General features: G+C 47.2%; 1 protein-coding gene across 4 annotated transcripts; it reads right to left on the reverse strand.

The window, feature by feature from the left end:
• Window positions 1-4,625: 4,625 nt before the first annotated feature.
• Window positions 4,626-21,104, reverse strand: LOC120245688 (zinc finger protein 354A). Of its 4 annotated transcripts, none has more exons than XM_039252859.1 (5): window positions 20,922-21,104; window positions 19,829-19,914; window positions 15,506-15,632; window positions 14,282-14,377; window positions 4,626-6,756 (listed from the first exon to the last, which is right to left on the reverse strand). In XM_039252859.1, the coding sequence occupies exons 2-5, from the start codon at window positions 19,859-19,861 to the stop codon at window positions 5,204-5,206; spliced, it is 1,809 nt and encodes a 602-aa protein (XP_039108790.1). In that variant the 5' UTR covers window positions 19,862-19,914; window positions 20,922-21,104; the 3' UTR covers window positions 4,626-5,203. The 4 variants fall into 4 exon arrangements, with proteins under 4 accessions (XP_039108790.1, XP_039108788.1, XP_039108787.1 ...); XM_039252857.1 differs by having other exon boundaries at window positions 19,829-20,209; XM_039252856.1 differs by lacking the exon at window positions 20,922-21,104 and having other exon boundaries at window positions 19,829-20,444.
• Window positions 21,105-21,365: the final 261 nt, after the last annotated feature.

Below are 21,365 nucleotides of genomic sequence, written 5' to 3' on the forward strand. Positions count from 1 at the left end.
TTTGTAAAGGGTTTTATTTATTTTTATGTTTAAGAGAGAGTGTGAGTGGGGGAGAGGCAGAGAGAGAGAGAGAGGATAAAGAGAATCTTAAGCAGGCTCCATGCTCAGCCCAGAGTCCAACACGGGGCTTCATCTCACAGCCTTGAGATTGTGACCTGAACTGAAATGAAGCGTTGGACACTTAACCAACTGAGCCACCCAGATGCCTCAAATCTTTAAAAAGAATTTTTTTTAAGTAGGCCTCACACCTAGCATGGAGCCCAATGCAGGGTTTGAACTCATGACCTTGAGATCAAGACCTAAACTGAGATCTAGTTGGATGCTCAACTGAGTCACCTAAGTGTCCCAATTAAATCTCATTTTTGAGTCTCAGTTTTAGTGGGCCTGTGTGCAGGGCCGGGAGTGACTCAACTGTTTCTTCAGTGGTGTAACTTTTGGCTTCCATACCATATATCCCTCCCCTGGTTGCAGCATTTCCAATCTGTTTCCTTGAAGCCCTGGTCCCTGTTGTGTATTTTCTCCTTAGACAGAAAGGTTAGAGGGCACTAAAGTGGGAGAAATGTCCTAATCCCACTAGCATAAGATTCTGGTAAAGTTTTCCTCAGGAGAGTAGGTTCTTTAGTGGAAAAGACTCAAGGTATTTTTAACAATGGTGATGCTTCTCTTGCTAGAGCCCCATGGGGATGTTTCTCGGGTCACCACCATGGAAATCCAAATGGATTTCTAGAGCTTATGGCGTTGGAGATGTGGGGGACCTCTGAAGACTGTGGGTGATAGAAGTTCTTTCTTCTCAAGCTAGTCCACACTCAACCTTCAGCAATTCATCTAAACTCTCACTTAAATGTCCCCAGATGTTTGTGTCTCCAGCAGCTTCAGCTCCCAGTAAGCAGACCTTGGCTGTGTCTCTCTCTGGATAGGTCTGTCTCTCCAGATCAGCCTTGTGATTTTCCCAGTAACCTAAGTTCTCAGAAAGAAGAGTCCTTGATTTTCAGCTTGTGCAGGCTTTTCTGGTTAGAATAGAAATGATAATTTTAGGTTGTTTACATGTCCTAGCTGAAACTGGAAGTCCGAGTTTTTCAATGCTAGACACTTGATGATTATTGAATGCAAGCAAAATCACAAAAATCCTATAACTGCTCAAATGTCTAACAGCTGAAGTGAGATGCAACAATTCATATAATTACTTCAGGGTCAATAGAAAGGGCAGTATTATGCAGAAATACAGAGTATGAGCAGACTCACCAACACCTTCCATAGAATCCATGATACTCTATTTCAACTTTGAATAAACTGTCTGCACTTAAGCACATTCACCAAAATTTGCATTGGTATTATCTCTACCAAAAACAGTACCATTTTCCTAACTTAATAAGTGAGATTCTGCAAAAATTTTCTATTTCCAAAGTCTCCTTTAGGAGGGATTTTACTTGCAATAGCCTTCTAAGCAAGCCTTTTTCATGAGAAAAACCTTCCAAAAGCAAAATGACTTTTTCCTGTCTTGTGATTACTTGCATCTTGGGCTAAAATAAGATGAAGCATTTTAGATCTTTAATAATCCCTGTAATAGTAAAAGGAGCAATTACATGTTTATTATTGCAGTATTTTATCCTGACACAGATGATAGCAATCACTGTAAGAATTGGAAAATATTGAATATGATCATTTCATGGCCTCATTAGTGCATTTGCCACTCATGTGACGAGATGATAAGCTAATTGTGATTCAACAATTAACTTGAAATGGTTGCAAGCTAACAATAAATTGAACTTGACATATAATGCAGAAGAGGTAAACTTAATGCATGCCTGCAAGGAAAAGCTGTATTTGGAAAGAACAGCCTCCTTGAAGAAAGTCAGAATTGATCTTATATAGGTTTTGGAAAACTTGGTCTAGGGATTGGTGGATTTTCAAAAGTACATGTTTATAGATTAGCAGACTTTCAACTGTTAGTGTGATCACTGGAATAAGGCTGTTGGTGACTGGCGTACTTTCTATGGTCACTGGAGTGAGGCATTTGCTGACTGTCTAGAGGCATGGGGCGGTCTACTAACAAGTTGACTTTCAGAAGCTGGAGTCTGTCATTGACTCTTCACTTTCAGAGGCATGGCTGCTGTTACTGATCTTCAGAGCATGCGACTGATCCAAAGTCATCTCTAATTAACAGTGATTACTGGTTTACAACTTGAGGCTTTGGTAAAGAGAAGTCTTATCTTTTCTTTAATGTGGGAAACGAGAGGGGCACCTGGGTGGCTCAGCTGGTTAAGCGGCCGACTTCGGCTCAGGTCATCATCTCATGTTTCATGAGTTCAAGCCCTGCATTGGGCTCTGTGCTGACAGCTCAGAGCATGGAGCCTGCTTCAAATTCTGTGTCTCCCTCTCTGCCCCTCCTCTCCTTGCACTCTGTCTCTCCCAGAAATAAACATGAAAAAAAAATTAATATGGGAAACAAGACTTGCCATTCTCCCTTCTTGTGGTCTTCCCTCAGCCAAAAATACAGGGGACTATAAGGGACTGTTTAGATCTTTATTTGTGGAAATATGAATTTCAGCTAGCATTGCTGTTTAAACAACTTAAGTACCAATTCCTGAAGCAGAAAAAGAGCTGAATTTTCATTATTGGGGGAAAGGGGAAAAAAAACCCACCACAACGGATTACATTAAGGGTGGCCTGACAAAGTCAATATAGGATGCAGGACAAAATCATTAAATACAAGACATATCCAATATATACAACATGCCTGGCAACACTACCTGGGTCAGCTTAGCATCTTCTCACTCACCAGCCTCATTTATTTGCTTGGGAACACCACATCTTCTTAATTCAATACATCATCTGCCTTCTGCTCTCCATCCATCTGTCCTGTGTGAGTTTGGTCTCTCATTCACAGATCATGTGAATTACCACAGCCCAGATTTCTAGGTGTCCATCTTTCTTCAACCCCCTAAATTCATCTTCTACACATCACTGCTAGAACAATTTCCTTTAATATCTTTAAAAAATTTTTGTTTTAATGTTTATGTATTTTGAGGGAGAGGAGAGGGAAGGGCAGAGAGGGAGAGAGAAAATCCCGAGTAGGCATCGCACACAATCAGTGCAGAGCCAGTGCAGGGCTCCATCCCGCAAACTCATGAGATCATGATTGGAGCCAAAACCAAGAGTCAGACACTTAAATCAACTGAGCCACCCAGGTGCCCTTCCTTTAGTATCTTTAATTGATTCCATCAATTTAGGATAAAATTCTAACTTTGTCACATGGCAAATAGGCCTTTTGTTTTCTGGCATTGGTGTGTGACTCTAATTTGTAACAGATCATTCTGTTACTCATCAGTTCCGTACTTGAGTTTCCACAAAGGTGTCCTTGTTATTACTGACATGTACCTTTACGCAGGGTGTAGTCTCCTCTTATTTAGAATGGTCATTTCACCCTCCGGAGAGTTCCAATTCTTCCCAAGTCTGGCTTAGGCACACTGTCTCTCGAAAGCTTGGTCTCCAGGTTCCCTTGGCTAGGTTCGATCTCTTCTTTCTTCAATCTGTGCAAATTCCTAACATGTTTGTACTACAATGCACTGTAATAATTTATCAATTTGCTTGTTAGAGCTACATTTACATACTGTGACATAATTTGCTTCCTCATCTGCTTCTCTCTCAACTCCCTTCCATCTCCTTTCCCCAAATTCATGGCATCTCTGAGTTGTGGCTTTCTTTTTTTTTTTTTTTTTAATGTTTTATTTATTTCTAGGAGAGAGAGAGAGAGAGAGAGACAGTGTGAGCAGGGGAGGGTCAGAGAGAGAGGGAGTCACAGACTGAAACAGGCTCCAGGCTCTGAGCTGGCAGTCAGCACAGAGCCCGACGCGGGGCTCGAACCCACGAACCGCGAGATCATGACCTAAGTGAAAGTTGGACGCTTAACCGACTAAGCCACCCAGGCGCCCCGAGTTGTGGCTTTCTTAAGACTACCAGTGTATAGTGGCACCTGGGTGGCTCCGTAAGTTAAGTGTCTGACTTTGGCTCAGGTCACGATCTCCCGGTTTGTGAATTTGAGGCCTGCATCGGGTTCTCCACTCAGCACAGAGCCTGCTTCAGATCCTCTGTCTCTGTCTCTCTGCCCCTCCCAGTTCACATCCTCTGTCTCTGTCTCTCTGCCCCTCCCCGTTCACATCCTCTCTCTCAAAAGATAAACATTAAATTTTTTTCTAAAAAGACTTAACAGTGTGCAATATAGTACCTGCCCCAAAGGAAGGGTAAAAAAATAAAGAACAACAAAAAATAACCTGAGTTGATTATCACTGCTTTTTGTTTTCCTGAAATTGTGTGACACATGGGCAAACGAAGTCAGCTTATGTCATGAAATGACTGACATACCTTTCAATCTCTTGGCGCAGGTATTTCATGAAACTTTTTTGGCTAGCTCCTTCTGCGAATTTATATATATTTAATAGATTTATATTTGAAATAATTGCTTATTTTCCCATTTAATGTACCCAGGATGACAGCTCTGTGTATACCAGGTAAACTTTTATAAGGAACGACCTCACAGCTAAATAAAAACAAATAAATTCTGAGAACAGAATGTGCAATAGGTTAGAAAATCCTCAATTCACAGCAATTACTAGAAGAACCAAGGATGAAGAGAAGAGACTTTTATTTCTACTTGTAAACGAAATCCATGCACAGAATTGACACCAGGTCAGGAAAAGGACAAACCCCAGAAACCTGAGAGGTAGTTTATAGTTCTTTTTTAATCTTTTATTTGGTCCTTTTCTCTAGAAGTGTATAATTTGATAACATCTTTTATATGCTATTGAAGTGTTGTAAAAAAAAAAAAAGATTACCGATTTAGAAGTGGCTTTTTAATGAGAAATTCAGGGCACACCTCCCCTCACCCAGATGTTTATGACAATCACATATGACCTTTAGCATACACTGCTGTAGAAAGAGAATAATTATTTTACAAATGCCTGAAGGGTCTCCAGTAGTGAATTCTTCATTTTAGGTTATTTTAAAAAGTGCCTGACAGGCACAAACGCTTTCTACTTTCCTCACTATCTATTACATAGTCTAGGATTATCCTTGGAATCTGGTATCTGATTAGGCCTGTGTTTTTCCTAGACAGGAAGATTTTTCCTATCTATGACATTTGTTATTTCACTCATGTATTCTGAGGAGCTTTGGTTTAAGGCTTTTGCACATGCAAATCTACTTTCTAGGGGTTCTCTTCAATATGAATTTTATAATGATTAGTAAGAGATGACCTGTGGTTGAAAAGTTTCCCACATGTATTACATTCATAGGGTTTCTCTCCAGTATGAATCCTCTGATGGGCAATCCGTGATGAGCTCTGTCTGAAAGTTTTCCCACACGTGTTACATTCAAAGGGCTTCTCTCCTGTATGAATCCTGCGATGCTGAATAAGAGCTGAACTCTGGCCAAAAGATATCCCACATTCCTCACATCGATACGGTTTCTCTCCTGTGTGAATTCTCTGATGGTTACTAAGGGAGGAGTTGCACCTGAATGTCTTCCCACACTCGTTGCATTTGTAGGGTCTTTCTCCGGTGTGCATCCTCTGGTGCTGAATGAGAGCTGAACTCTGCCGGAAGGCTTTCCCGCACACTTTGCATTTACATGGTTTCTCTCCAGTATGAATTCTTTCATGAATGATAAGCGTCGAGTGGGAACTTAAGGCTTTACCACATTCATTACAGTTATAAAACTTCTCACCGGTATGAATTATTCGGTGTCTGTTAAGTCGGGAGATGGAAGTGAAACCTTTCCCACATTCGTTACATCGATAGGGCTTTTCTCCAGTGTGAATTCTTTCATGCTGAATAAGAGACGCACTCTGACTGAAGGCTCTCCCACATTCACTGCACTTGAAAGGTTTCTCTCCTGTGTGAATCCTCTGGTGATAACGCAGGGATGAGCTGGACTTGAAGGTATTTCCACATTCGTTGCATAAATAGGACTTTTTTCTGAGGTGAATTCTCTGACACCCAGAAAGGCCAGATGCCTTCCTCCCCGGATTATATCTATGGGGATTGTCTCCAGCATGGATTTTTTGATGTATAAAAAGGCCGGACCTTCTGCTGAAGGATTTACCACATTCTTTACATCTATAGGATTTCTCCACAGTATGGGTCCTTAGATGTTTATAGAGGGACGTACTAAGAGTGAAGGCCTTCCCACATTCTTTACATACGTAGGGTTTCTCTCCAGTATGAGTTATTTGATGTTGAATAAGAGCTGAACTTTGGTTAAAGGCTTTTGAACATTCTTTACATTTAAATAATTTCTCTCCACTATGGTTTTTCTCATGCTTGCGAAGGGACGAAGTGTTAATGAAGGTTTTTTCACATATACTACATTTATAGCGTTTCTCTGCTGTGTTGGTTTTTGGTTGATTAAGTAAATACGGATTCTGTTTGAAGCGGTTTCCTTGCATTTCACATTTGGGTGGTGTTTCTTCTCTGGGAACCATCTGTTGCTTAACAAGGACTGACTTTGGGCTGAACTTTTGGCCAAATTCAGTATCTTTATGGCTTCTTTCTACAGTGAGGATTTTTTTGTGGGTGACTAAAACTGTCTGAACACTCTCTTTTTTCTCTTGCCTTTTCTCTAATCTGTATTCATAAGTGCAGGGTTTTTCTGATTTAAAGTCCCAGGGTCCATTCCTTTTGGATCTTCTCATTACCAGCTCCTGAAATGAAGAATCTTGCGTTTGAGTTGACTTCGTGGTTTTGTGACAGCTTTTCCATCCTGGAGGGGAAGAAAAAACCGTGATATCATATTTGGCTACTGAGACCAAATGTAGAAAATATATGTAAGTATTGATGGTATTTAAATAAGGTCTTGGTATCTGGCCAAATGTAAGAGGAAAACATAAGAGGAAAATGTAAGACTTAAGCAATATAGAAGAAGAATTAATGGGAACTAAAGTACTAGGGTGGAGAAAATAAAACAAACCTATTTAAAGAAAGTGAGTGTAAGAGTGATCGGGAGAGCATGAATTCAGAAAGGCAGACTGGGATCAGAGTCCAAAGCCATGAAAGACTCCAAAAATATTTTCATGACCCTTCTCTTCATTGTGCATACTCTTCTTGATCTGTAGTCCTCCTCACTTTCCCTCATGCCAAATTCCTTTCTGTACCTCAGATTCAGTTCAGAAGTTAACAGAGTCCTTTCTTGACAGAGTTTCCACCTCCATTCCCCTTATTATAGCACTTACCACAATATTTAAAATATTTATTCTATATCTTTTTATTTTAATTAACGTTTATTTATTTTTGAAAGAGAGAGAGACAGCATGAGCAGGGGAGGGGCAGAAAGGGAGGGAGACACAGACTCCTAAGAAGGCTCCTGGCACTGAGCTGTCGGCACATAGCCCTACGTGTGGCTTGCATGAGATCATGACCTGAGCTGAAGTCGGACACTTAACTGACTGAGCCACCCAGGAACCCCTATATTACATACCTTTGTATTAGATATAAATTATATACCTACCCATATCTAAATATATTAGACTTCCTTTTGTACCACAAGTGTTCTCTGCAAGCAGATTAGCATGCCCTATATACAGATCCTCCTGAGGGCATCTGAATTCTATATGAAATGTTTTGTTACTTTTCCTTAATTACTTACATATTCCTGATTTGAATAATGTCAAACATTCTCAGTTCCATATCTCTCTCTCTCTCTCTCTCTCACACACACACACACACACACACACACACACACACACACACACACACAACCATACGCACGCACACACACACGATTCAAGCACTTGAAGTTACCTTCCAGGACAGGACATGATGTGGGTGGTGGGAGTTCATCATATGGGTGATCACACTCATGGTCACTCCAAACAGGAACGCGTTACAGAGTTAATCTAGAGGTGCCACTGGTAGGCATGATGCTAGAAAGGTGTGAGAAGCTGGGAAGGCTGCCTTGCTCATGCATCAAGCAAAGGAGGCTATGCAGACAGTGTATAAAAGCATCAAAGATAAACAGCAAGGCTAGGCATAAATATAAAAAGGTAAAAGAGAGCTAATTAGGAATTAGAATGTCACGACGGGGTAGTATGCACATCTATATACCTCCTCCATGTGTGTGAAAAAGAAATGCTGTTTTCGAAATTTTGTTGCTAATTCTAACTTTCAAAGCTTTTTATTATGGAAAATGTTCAACATCTACAAAAAGTAGAGTGAGCTGCACAGTGCATTTCCAAGCTGGCTTCAGCCGTCACTGATGCTGTTTCATCTATTGCCTTGTTAAGGAGTTGAGCGGTGTCCCCCAAAAGGCTAGGCTGAAGTCCTAACTTCCAGTAACTCTGAGTGTGGCCTTATTTGGAAACTGTGTCTGAAGATTTAATCAAGTTAAGATGTGATCGCTGGGTCCTCATCCAGTATGACTGGTGTCCCCAGGCACATGCAGAGACAAGACCATGTGAAGGCACAAAGGGAGAACACCAAGTGACAAAAGCAGCAGAAACTGGAGTGGCACAGCTGTAAGCCAAGGAACACGGGTTCTGGGCCACCCCCAGAGCCACGGAGTCTCAGGGGGAGCGTGGCCCGTCAATGCCTCAACTTTGGCTTTCTAGCCTCGAGAACTAGGACACCCTAAATTTCTGGTGAAGCCACACAGTGTGGGATTCTTAGAGCAGGCTGAATACACTACTGCACACCCTACATCTCTTCCAGGGGCCAGATAGATCCCAGATACTTTGTCATTTTACCCATCCTATGTCAGAACACACTTCTCAAAGATAAGAACTCTACTTGTACACATAATCACTTAAGCTTACTGAGATTGGGAAACAGAAGGGACTCCATGAAAGACTTTTTTTCCTGCCTCTATGTGCATCCACGCCTCACATGTGCCTTAATTATGTCCTCCTTGTAAAGGTCAAGGAGTTAATGCTATCTTTGGAGTCTTCCGGCACAACAAGTAACATCTAAGGGGTGTCGGGGTGGAGTCCTCAGGTACTTCAAAGACTAGTGACTTGAGACACCTTGACCCAAGACCCCTGGCTCCAGGGAATAAGTGACTCACAGAGGGCACTTGAGCACTTGTCCCTGGCTGCCTGAGAGGACACATACGCCAGACCACTGTCCTCAGTAGAAACCTTGGACCCCAAAGATGAGACACACTCTTCTTTCCTGAGTCTCTCAGACACTCTGTATCTATGCTCTCTCTGTATCTTCAATAAACTTTGCTCTCACTTCCTCTCTGTTCGAGTTTGATTTCTATCTTGTGTGAAGCCAACGACCCTCTTGGTCCCACAGGACGACCTCTGGGTCCTCGGATCTGGCCTGCCTATTGTGTGAAGTTATTTTTGCCTATAAACTAACTGAATGCTGTGCGCCAATTCCCGTGGAGGGGAGAGCGGTGGTTCCCACACTACCAACACGCAACAACCCAGGTGAAGGCACTACCTGAGTGTCCTACAGTTCAACTCAATTCAGCGAGCTACCTAGAGACAACATTAGACCCCACAGGTTAAGGGTTCAGTCCTACAAGACTGTCCCCTGATGCCTTCGCATACCAGTTGAAGGCCCTAATGCCAGAGTTCCTCGAGATTGAGTCCTAGGCTCTTTCTAGCTCTTACCGTACTCAGAACAAAGTCCATAGGCTGATTCAAACTTACCCACTATTTCAATTACCCAGTATTGACCAGGGTCTCCCATATTGACATTTCACACACAGTCTATATTTTGAGGGGTGTTACTCCAAATCTAACAGGTTATTTGACCTCTCCCCTGGGATCAGTGGGTCACCCCAAAACAACTTAATTCATCCAAGACCCTACCTATTTCTACCATCCCCCAAATCTGATCTCCTTGTGGGGTCACTATCTCAGTAAACGAGACCACTGACCATCCAAGAGCCAGAAACCAAGCTTCCCTGATAACCCACCTACTTTATCTTCATGTCAAATCCATCTCTAAGCCCTGCTTCTCTTATTTCCCAAGTGTCTCTGAGATGGGCTCACTCCTTTCTGTCTCTATCACCCGCAACCTAGCCGAGTCATTCATGTCTTCATTAACTGGAAGCCTACTCTGACCAGACTCTGTTTTAGGTACTAGGGAAATGGGAGCCAATCAGACAATCCCGCCAGAGGGAGTTTATGATCCCGAGAAAGGATATGAATGAGTATGTGCTTCATGCCGTGAGAAGCACCCTGAGGAAAACAGAGCACGCTGAAGGGGATATAGGATGTGGAGGGAGGGCAACAAGAGTTGAGCTGGATCTATTCAATAAAGCACCACCTCAAGGAAGTGACAGTGGGCCTGCAGTCATCAGGAAGAAGAATGGGGAGGGAAAGACAAGAGCAGAGGGCCAGGAGTGGGAGTCTGCCTGGCTGGCCTGACCCTGCGGGGCGGCCACAGTGATTATGGTCCTTGGATGAAGGGCAGAGTGGAAGGAGGGGAAGGTGAAGGGGGAGCCAGGCGAGACCGTGTAGGCTCCAGAGGCCACTCTGGAGACTCTGCACTGTGCTCCATGTGACGGAAGCCACGCAAAGTTTTGCCTGATTTACCTTTTAACAGAGCATTCTGGCAGCTACAAGAGATGCTGGTGGCAGGCGGGAGGTGCAGGGCCATGCAGGGGTCTTGTTGGGGAGGGCAGGGGACAAGGACAATACTGACCCGAACATACCAGACACGGCCATGGAGCACCTGGGCTCTGCCTGCACCTCCGAAGAGATGGACTCTAAACCACCACCTGCTGGGTCCCTAGGCTGCTAAGGAGGGCAGCATCTTCATGCAAATTAGGAGACAACCCCACCCCCCATGCAGGGGCAGCCCCGGCACTGCTCCGTGGGTGGAAGGCAGGCCCCAGGTGACCCCTGGGCTGACCAGGTGGCACAGGTTCAGGCCACCCTACAAGGCTGCTTGCATTGAGATAACAAAGGAAGAGAAAATGATGGGAAAGAAGATATTTTCATTGGAGGTACCTGTTTACCTGGATAATCCCTGCATTTAAAAATTTGATATTTCAGGAATATTTCCACATTTGGGTGTAAAGCAAACTCATGATATACAAGTTGGCCTAATCACGTTGGAGCCGTACCCCAGAAGCACGGGCTTTTCCGTCCTTGGCTGCTCGAGGGGAAGGTTTTGGTTCGGGTCTAGAGTGAACAGCCTGAGGCACTTCCGTGAACACCAGGTCCCTCGCCTGTGCATGCAGGGGGTGAGCTGCCCTTGGGAGGGGGAGGTGCTCTGAGGCGCCCCAGGGGTGCAGGACACACAGCCACGTGCCAGCACGCCCAGGGTGGCCCACGTGACTTCCATCTCCAAGGGAAGAGGGAGGGGGATCATCCTGTCCAGAGACGTGCACACACTGGTCAGCTGTGATGTCATTCCTTCCCCTGGCATCCACCCATGGCCTGCCCTCAGGGACACCTCCCCAGACTGGAGGAGGCGGCTGACCGGACCACTACCCCCCCACCCAGGGGCCCCCAGAGCCTCTCAGGGCAGCTTGGACTCCAGTCACACCATCTATTCCCCTTAATCCAACGAATACTTCACTCAAGAGATTCCTTCATGGATCAGAGGCTCCCGAGGTCAGGGCAAAGGGAATGATTCCTTCTTCTCTTCCTCTGACCTTTCAGGTCAGACCCGGCTCACACTCAACAGTGGCACTGAGGCCCCTCCTCACCCTCAACTGGTTCCCTGATGCTGCATTCCCTGATCACTTTGTGCTGGCCTGTCAGCTTCCACAGAACTCTGGTTTCACAAATCAGCGTTAAAAAGATAGAAATACAAGGGTGGGTCCCACATCAAAAAACCTCAACTTATTGTGAGAACAAGGCTCCCCGGTCCGGGGGCTGGAGAACAAGTCAGCCTGTCCTATAGGTCCTCTGTGGGACCCATGGCGTGGGGGACCATCACTGACTCTGTGTGGACCTGACGACAGCTGGGATCAGCCCCCACTTCCATGCCAACAGGCTCCCTGTCGCCTGCAGGCTGATCTCTGCAGAGGGTAAACCTGGGTCTGTGGCCAGGTACTCCCGACCCCTCACGCACTGCACGTGCAGAACAAATCCTGCATCGGGGTGTCACCGGCTCCGTGGGATGTGGTCCCTGCTGCCGTCTCCTGGCGCCCGACAGCACCTGCTGCCTTCCGTTCTCTGCAGCACCCATGCCCCTTCCTGAGCCTGGACTCTCTCGGCATCCTCAGATCCCGCCTCCTCTGGCAGCCTTTGCTCACATGGCCCCCCGCCCTCCACACCTTCACCCCTCCTGCTGCTGGGTCCACCCCCTCCTGCTGCACCGCCCCACTCTGGCTGCGCCCCTGTGCAGCCCACCAGTCTCCTCCCGCAGCCCCCCTCCTGCTGCATGTTCTCACAGCACTTTACATCTTTCCTGTGGGTCCTAACCAGTTGTCATTCCACACCCTCTCTGTGCTCAGTTCCCCAACACTTGTGTCCCCACTCGACTGTGACCCCCAGCCAGCAGGACCTGGGTCTTTCTGTCAATGTCACATCACCAGTGTGCAGCGTGGAGCTCACTCACCCTGTATTATGAGACAGGGAAGCCGTGGGTGAGGGTTTGAACCCAGATGCTCCAGAGCCCTGACCCCCACGCCCTCCCCCATCAGCTCTCTGTCCCCAACTGCCATGACAGTCGCCTCCCGTTCCTCTCCTCTGATGACTTCTCAGGCTCCGCCAGATTCTTCTTTCCTAACCCACCTCGTAAATGATGAGGTTTCCTGGGGTTCTGTCCTGTGCTCTGTGCCCCCACCTGGTCAGTTCGAGGCTTCAGCTGCCACCTTTGTACCCAGGGCTCCCTGACGTCCCTTCTGAGTCCCCACAGACTCAAACAACTGTCCACCAGCATCTCTACCGGAGCTTTCCACTCGCGCCTCAAGTGAGACCCATCCCACAGAGAACTCAGCTACACCCTTAACAGGGGGCCCTTAACCGAGGGCCCCATGTCTTCCCTCCTGGACCCCACTAGAAGCATCTTGCCTACATGACTGCAGGGGTCTCCGGAAGGTTCCACGTCAGGTTTTCCTTCACTTTAAGTCTATCCCCCACAATGCTTCCAAGGTGACCGTTCTTATTAAATTCCAATTGTTGCCACCTTAACTCCCTGAACTTAGGAACTAAACTCCTACAAGCTTCTGCCTGGTGGTCAGGCTTACAAACTGCTGGAACAGAAAAAGAAACATTTGAGGAGGCCACCTGAGTCGATCACCTGAGCAGATCAATCAGCAGTGCCAGAGTGACCTTCACCTCTCTATGGTGCTAGAATCCCTTTCTCTAAATCCATCCCAAGCCCTAATAAAAGCAGCCTTCTTTCCCTTGTCCCTGGAGACATGGCTTTGTGAATTATTTTCCACGATCTCCTTGTTTGTACAAATAAAAGTTGACCCTGTGAGGCAGTTCCACCTGGTGTAGTCTGTCTACACCTTGCCAAGTAGCCGGCCCACTTTGGTCCAGTAAAAATTATATAAGGACCCCATGAATGTATTCTCTGTGACGCAATAAGATTATATACAAATAGAGCTCTCTTGCATCCTGCCCAGTCTCGATTCTGTTCCAAGTGGAACTACCAGCTAAGGTGTGTCCCCTTTTCTCTACATTTCCATGCATATTATATGTACGAACAGTCATGGAATTTTCCTTAAACACCAATTGGTGCTTTCCACTTGGAACATCACCATCGTGCTCCGTGACCTGCCCTGGAGCTCTGGCCACACCAGCGTGCTCTTCTGTCTGGCGTGGTGCTCTATGCCAGGGCAGGGACTCGACACAGCGTCCTAAGCCATGCCTTTATCTAAGGACATCTACATTGCTTCAGAATTGAGCCAATTTTTCTAAACTACCAAGACCATATCATTCATCTGTTTAAAATCCTTATCTCCATGGGACAGTCCATCTGCAAGAATCGTGTCAAAGCACGTGGTAGTGTGGCCCCTGCCAGCTTTCTGACACCCTCTCCTTTCTCGGCTCCTTCTCTCACATACAGCCCCTGAGCCTCAGGCAGAACGGATTCTTTGCCATACCTCAAACACACTGTTTGCTGACGGAACACCTGAGGTGCCGCCCTCCTCCAAGAACAGGAAAGAAGAGAGGAGATCCTGAGAGATTCACTTGGGAGGTGATTACCACAGAGGAGGCTCCCGCCTGGGGCCTCAGTGTCCCCTCCCCACCACATCTGGAAGACAGAGGCCCCGGAGAAACTTCCCCCACCAGCATCTCCAAGCCCCACCGTCCACTTAGTAAACGGTCTGCTGCCCAAAGCAGTTCCCGGGCTACTCAGTCCCAGCCACTCACCTAGAGAGGGGCCTCCAGGACTTTCTTTGTCTACCCTCCAGGGGTCTTCTCCTTGCTGCAACAGGGAGATCACTTTTGGTTTGGAAAACAGGAGTCCTGCTCACAGACAAAAAAAAAAAAAGAGAGAGAGAGCGCGACACACACACCACACACACACACACAAAAGGCTTGGTTTTGTTTTGACTCAAAGAAGCATTGCAGACCTGAGCTCAAGAGCTTCTAGGGGGCTGCTCCAGCTGTGCCCCACGATGTGAGGGCATGTTGTGGGGACCTGGAGGACGTGGCTACGCAGTAGTGTATGTTAGCGAAATACGATAAATCTTCAGCTTTGATTAATGGAGTAACATTAGCTTTCCATAGAAGAGGGAATATGTTAGATGTGCAGACTCAATTAGTACTTGTAAACAGGTATGTGGAAAGGATTTTGAACAAAGTAGCTTGTTGAAAATGAGGAAACACCACCTGGCTCCCTTTCTAAGATGGTAGCCGTCTGGAAACTATGTATCATAGGCAAAGTCTAGACAGCTGTTTGTTTATGTATGGCCCTCCGAGCAAAGACCAGTGGACAAAGGAAAAAAAGAGTCTGAATATGTTACAGAGACCAAATGTAGTTCACAACGCCTAAAATATCTTCTAACTGGCCCTTTGCAGAAAGAGCTTGCTGACCCCTGGGAAAGCCAAGCAAGAAAGGTAAATGGAGGTCCAGTGAACAAAAAGCCCTCTGTTAAGAGAGGTGCGTGCAAACCTCAGAAACATCAGTGAAATGACACCCGAACTCTGAGGAAACTTCTAATGTGCAATTATAGAGAGAAAAAGGGAGGATTATCAATATCCTCTCCTTCATTTCTATGTGTGGGGCAATTCCATGCCTAAAGAGGGAAAATGTGTTTAAGATTTATTTATGGTGATCTAACACAAACCTAAGGCAAAACTCAACTAAAGATGGGTTCTTTTGTTTTTTGTTACTGTTCGGTTTCGTTTTAGAGACAGCGTGAATGGGGTAGGGGGCGGAGGGAGGGAGAGAGAATCCCAAATGGGCTCTATGCTGAGCATGGGCTCGATGCCATGACCCTGGGATCATGACCTGAATCGAAATCAAGAGTTGGGGTGTTCAACCGACTAAGCCACCCAGGTACCCCTTAAAAGAAGTTCCTGATAACCTGGGGCTTTTATCCAACTTATACTAATTTCTGAATTTTTCATCCACGGGGCAGATTTCCTTACCCAATGAAACCAGGTTACTATAGTTCTCCAGCATCACTTCCTGGTACAAGCTTCTCTGAGAAGGACCCAGCTTTCTCCACTCCTCCCGCGTAAAGAGCACAGCCACATCCTCGAATGTCACGGACACCTGCAATGACAAGCCATCCCAGCTCACCCTGGGCCTCCCATCATACAGAGTGGAGAAGGGTGACAGTGGGGGGGGGGGCGGGGGGTAGATGGGCTCCCATGAAATGCCTCTGATGTTATTCTAGGTTCTCATGGTTCTGGGTCACTTGTTTAATGAACCATCAGCCAGTGACAAGTCTATACTTAGCAGCATGAAGTATTAACCAGGCCCTGCGTTAACCACTATAAGGAGATGTGGGGAGGACTTAAGGACATTAGTGGGAATGTTAATTAGAATAACCTTTCTGATGACAATTTGATAATAGGCACATTTAAAATCTTTAAATACCTATCTTTTAAATTATCAATTACTATATTTGTATCACAATGAACAGTGTGCAAAAAGGCACATCCAAGGTATTTATCATGTTACAGAGAACAAAAAATGTACAACCTAAAGAATCACTGATGCAGGCTTAAGTTAGGTTAACAAGCTTAAAACACTATCTTGAAGCCAGAGGACAATAATAAATGGAAATACAAATAGCTATCATTCATTGAAAGCTTTTTTGGATCAAGTTCTGTTCTTAGAGATTTATATTAACCTTTAGTGTAAATACTTCTCTTTACAACAGCTCTATAGAACAGGTACTATATTGTCCCCATCTTGCACAAGAAATTTGTGCAAGTCAAACAGCTGGTATAGAGGAAAACTCACTCCCCCTGCATAAGGACTCTCAACACTACAACACTGCTTTCCTCCTGACAACAGACCTGTGGGTTTTCCACAAGCCAAGCAATTGTGTGACACCAGCTAGGTGTCCTATGATTTAACTCAATTCTCACGCCATCTACCCAGGGAGAGTCCGATTCCAGATTCCACAGGTTAAGGGCTCAGTCCCATATGACTGCCTCAACTTTAGATGCCAATCCCAAATCCAGAGGGTAATCTATGCTTCTTACCAAATGGCTATAAATTGTGGAGGTTTCCACAGCTAATCCTCAGGCTTAATTAATTCGCTCAAGTGGTAAATGCAGGAAAACATTTACTTAATAGATTACTGGTTTATTCCAAAAGGATATTCCTGAGAGCAGACCAAAGAGGTGCACAGGGCAAAGTATGTGGGAAAGGGTGTGGGCTTCCACGCCCTCCCTGGATGCACCATTCTCCCCATCGACAAGCGTTCACCGACCCAGAAGCTCCTTGAACCCTGTCCTTCTGGGTTTTGATGGAGGCTTCATTACAGAGGCACAACGGCTCAAATCACTGGCCATTACGCAGGCATGAATGGCCCCTGGGTTGGCGTAGAGGGCCTGAAAGTTCGAACCCTCTAATCAACGTTGGCTCCTCTGATTGGATTGGATCTTCAGGGGCTTTTCAAAAGTCAGCTCATTCATATCAACTCTGGCTTGGCTGAAACGGCTTGTTAGGAACAACAAAACACAGAAATTTCACCTTTCTAGCTCTCAAGTTATCTCAAGAATAAAAGCCAACTATTATTCATCATTTAGCTTCCAAAACCCTTACAATCTCCTTCGTGCCAGGAACAGAGATGAAGACCAAATATATATTTCATACTATGAATCACAATATCTCAGCTGCTCAGGGGTAGAGGTAGAATTTCAATCTGGACGATGGCGAAGACCTCATTCTTAACCACTCTGCAAACCTGCCTCTCCACGCCAACCTCATGGGGTTAAGAAAGAAATGGGATGATTTACAGAATGAAATGGATGGTGGTGATGGCTGCACAACAGTGTGAACATACTTAATGCACAAAGGGCTAAGGTGATGTCGTCATGTGTATTTTGTCACCATAAAAAAGTTAAAATGGTAAAACACGCAGACCTATGTACATACAAATACATACATCAGTGGAAAACCAAAGTGAATAGAAAGTGATTCTGATGGACATGTGCCAAAGGGGCGACAGCAACTCTCTCTAGATGCTGGGGCAACAGTGTTTCACTTTCTTCTTTATGTGTATATTTTTCATTTTCTGAAATTTTACCTATTTTTTTTCTAAGTTTATTTCATTTTTGAGAGAGAGAAAGAGAGAGCAAGCACACAGCAGGGGAGGGTGAGAGAGAGAGAGGGAGACACAGAATCCAAAGCAGGCTCCAGGCTCTGGGCTGTCAGCACAGAGGCCAACGTGGGGCTCAAACTCACGAATCAGAAGATCATGACCTGAGCCAAAGTTGGAGTTTTAACTGACTGAGCCACTCAGGAGTTCCTGTTCTCTGAAATTTTAAACATGAGCAGTCAAAACATGTATAATAAGATAACTCAGAAAAAGTTAATATAGATATAATCTTAGCCCTCATAAGAATTTATGATGAAACTGACAGACAAGAAAACCGGGTGCAATGATTTAACCAATGAAAGTAAACTGTGTAGTTGGACAGGATCGTATGCCATTTCCAGTTCAATCCTCATTTTAGAGATGAGGACCAGAAGGTCCAGGGCAGTCAAGACCCAGGTCACATACTTTCTTAGTGGCAGAAGCAGGACAATAATTCAAGTTCTCTTTTAACCCAGCACTCGGTATATTCTCTCTGGTCTTAAACACCCTGTCACGGACTTCTACACACAAGGCTGTGCAGCTGACAGATGGGCAGCAGGTGAGGTTACGGAGAACACCACGTGGATTCACTCACACACACGGATGGAGAAGATTCTGGCCAAGACAGCAACGTGGCTCTGGTGGAATGGAAGAGGGAGCCTTAGAGAAAAGCAGCTCGAACATGCAATGGCAGGCCCTGGGCCGAATATCAGACACTAGTGCATTTCATGGGTCCGAAACACAGCGTCACAGCAAGAAGGGCTCTGGTCACAGTGGGGAAGGGCTCTGGTCACAGCAGGGAAGGGCTCTGGTCACAGTAGGAAGGACTCTGGTCACAGCGGGAAGGGCTCTGGTAAGGCAGGGGCTGGGTCGGCCCCGAGTTCTGAGGGAGGCACCAGCAGGATGGCTGGACAGTAACGAGCATGAACCCAGAGGCCAGATACACTGGGGTTTGAATTCAGGTCACTGGGCTTCCTTGAGCCTCCGTTTCCTCATGTATAAAATGGGGATAATAATTGCTGCGCAGGCATGGGAGTGAGAACAAAGGCAAAGCCCTCAAGAAGTGCCACGGCGACATTAGTTGCTACTGCCAGATGGAGGTGAGTAATGGAAGGACCCATATTTCCCGGGTACTGGACACACGGTACGGCAGCTCCCATCTGTCCCAGCACTTCTGCAAGGACATCAGTCACCTCCCATAGCCACCACACGGTGACCATCCACGAAGGGCCCGGCCCCGATGTAAACACCTGCCGCGCACGGACTCACATGATCCGCTCACCTGCCCTGTGAGGCAGGCGTGGCTGTGAGCCCCACTTTCCAGGTGAGGAAACAGGCAGAGAGAGAAGGAGCCTTGTGTCTGAGGCCCGCACACAACAACCAAGGAGACTGGCTCAAACCTGGCAGGCTGGCTGGAAAGCCCCGCTTCTTAGCCACCTCACACCCTGCCTCTCCACTACTGACGCCCCATAGGATCCTCCTGGCTGCTTCCTGAGGAGGCTTCTCTCTGCCCTTGCAATCAACAGACCTCTCCGACTGTGTCCCCTCCACCACGGCCATTCCTTGTTCATGCGCTGGCCTCCGGGATGGGCCCTCCCCCATTCCACACCATAAAGATGACAATGGCAGTTTTCTGAGAATGCAGAACAGTGTTCAAGAGAATGCAGAAGCAAGGCACGTGATCCACAAGGTTAAGAGGGAGGAAAAAAATGCTATAGACGATGAGTTGGAGAAACCTAGGGAAAGTATAATGGGAAACTCAGGAGTGGAAAGAAAAAAGCCAAGGGTAGGGAGGGAGACCAGGGCGAGCCAAGGAAGCAGGGCCAGAAAGGAACTGCCAAGTGTGCATGTTTGTTTGTTCTGCCCCCACGTGGCCTCTTACCTGTCAAGTTAGTAATCAGACACTGAATTGAGATTAATGAATAAAAAGTAGTGTCTGTTAGGAAAAGAAAAGAGAAACGTTAGACATGCATTGGCAGGGAGGTTAGCATTCCCTACACAGTCCGCCATCTAACAAGGTGAACCAGGAAAAAGGGCTTGAGTTTCAGGTCCTGCAGAAGATTGTACTGAGTAGAGAATTTCAGTTTGAGGATTAAAAAACAAAAAACAAAAAACAAAAACCCTGTTCCTACATTTTAGGGAGCAATGAACTCACCCGAGGCCTTGCTTCCCTCTGTCCAATAGCCATGTCTTCTTTCTGGGCTCTTCCCCCAGGATGGGTGGAGCCTCCGGAAGGCAGATCTGAAAGAAGAAAAAGGGAGCCAGGAGGGAGAAGCCCTTCTGCTTGCCACCCATGAGAAGCACCAACTCTGAAATCCTTACGCCCCATGAGAATGACCGCACTTGCCCTCAGGGAGGGAAGTCAGAAGGAGCTGGGAGCAGACAGGACCAGAGAAGTGCGAGGGCACTCTGGCTCAGAGAAAAAGGGCGTAGACTTTCGTGGCAGCAGCAGCAACTCCCTGAATTTCACCGCATGCCAGGGACAGCCAACACCGTCCAGTCCCGCAACGCAGCTGCCACTGTCAGCACCCCCATTCTACAGATCAGGAGAGGGAGGGCAGAGAAGGAGCACTTTGCCCCAGTTCACACGGCGGGGGAGGGCGCACCGGGATCCGTACCGCGCGCCTCCGGAACACCTGCTCCAACCTCACGGCCTGCATGGGACAACTTTTCTCCACCGCAAGCTTTCCCCACCCAACTCCCCTCCTATCAAGGAATCTCTTCCAGACTTTTGGAGAAAACTGCTTCGGAAAGGGAGGACATCAGTTTTCCTGCGGCGGCCAGCGCTGCTGTCTGAAGGAACGGCCACCGAAACCGAAAAACTGGGTTCCCGTCCAGGCTCTGCCGCGGGGGGAAGCGGACAACTCACTTCTGGCGGAAAACACATCTCTGCGCCCGCCGCCCGGAGGGCAGTGGCGCCGTGAGGGGCGGAAACACAGCTCCTCGCGTCCACTGACAGCCGGTAGCTGGGCAGGTAGCGCGCTGGGAACCGGTCGGGAGGGCGCGGGAGGGTGGCCGGGGCCTGGGCCGATGGGGACGAGTGCCCGACCTGCCGCGGTCCGGGGCCCGTCCGCGCGGGACGGCCGGTGCCGGGCCGGCGGACACATCCCGGGGTGCCCGGCCCCTGGCCCTCCTGCCACCACAAAGGCCCCGCTCCCGCCTCTTGGGCCTGTGCCCCGCGCCCCGGCGCCGCATCCTCAGAGGCCCCGGTCCTCCTTCCCGCATTCCACCGAACCTCGGCCGCTCACCTCGCCAGGACCTCGGCGGCTCTGGGGACCGCGCCTCCCCGGGCGTGCTCCGCAGGCGGAGGCTCCGGCGCTGCCCTGGAGGACAGCAGCCTGAGTACGGGACTTCTCCCCGGGCGATGCTGGGCCGACTTCAAACCCCGTAGCTGTTCGCTCTGGCAGCAAATACCCAGCGTCCCGCGCAGGTCCAGAGAGGTGGGGAAGGAGGCGGGTTAGGGACGGCCGCAACGCTTCTGGGGAATGTAGTTCAAGGGAGGACCCAAGCATTCTGGGAAGTGTAGTTCTCGGCGGCTGTCGGCCAGGCGGGGCCGGGCGAGCCTGTCACGTGTCCAGCTCCCACCCCCTGGCTCCGGGTCTGACTCTTTCGGCTGTGAGGCCGTGAATCTGGGTTTCTGGGGAAGAAAACTGAAAATCACCGAGAGTGGTGTCTTATGATAGTAAGTATAA

The sequence above is a fragment of the Hyaena hyaena genome, unplaced genomic scaffold, assembly GCF_003009895.1.
Source record: "Hyaena hyaena isolate Hyena2069 unplaced genomic scaffold, ASM300989v1 scaffold_428, whole genome shotgun sequence".
NCBI classification, from domain to species: domain Eukaryota; kingdom Metazoa; phylum Chordata; class Mammalia; order Carnivora; family Hyaenidae; genus Hyaena; species Hyaena hyaena.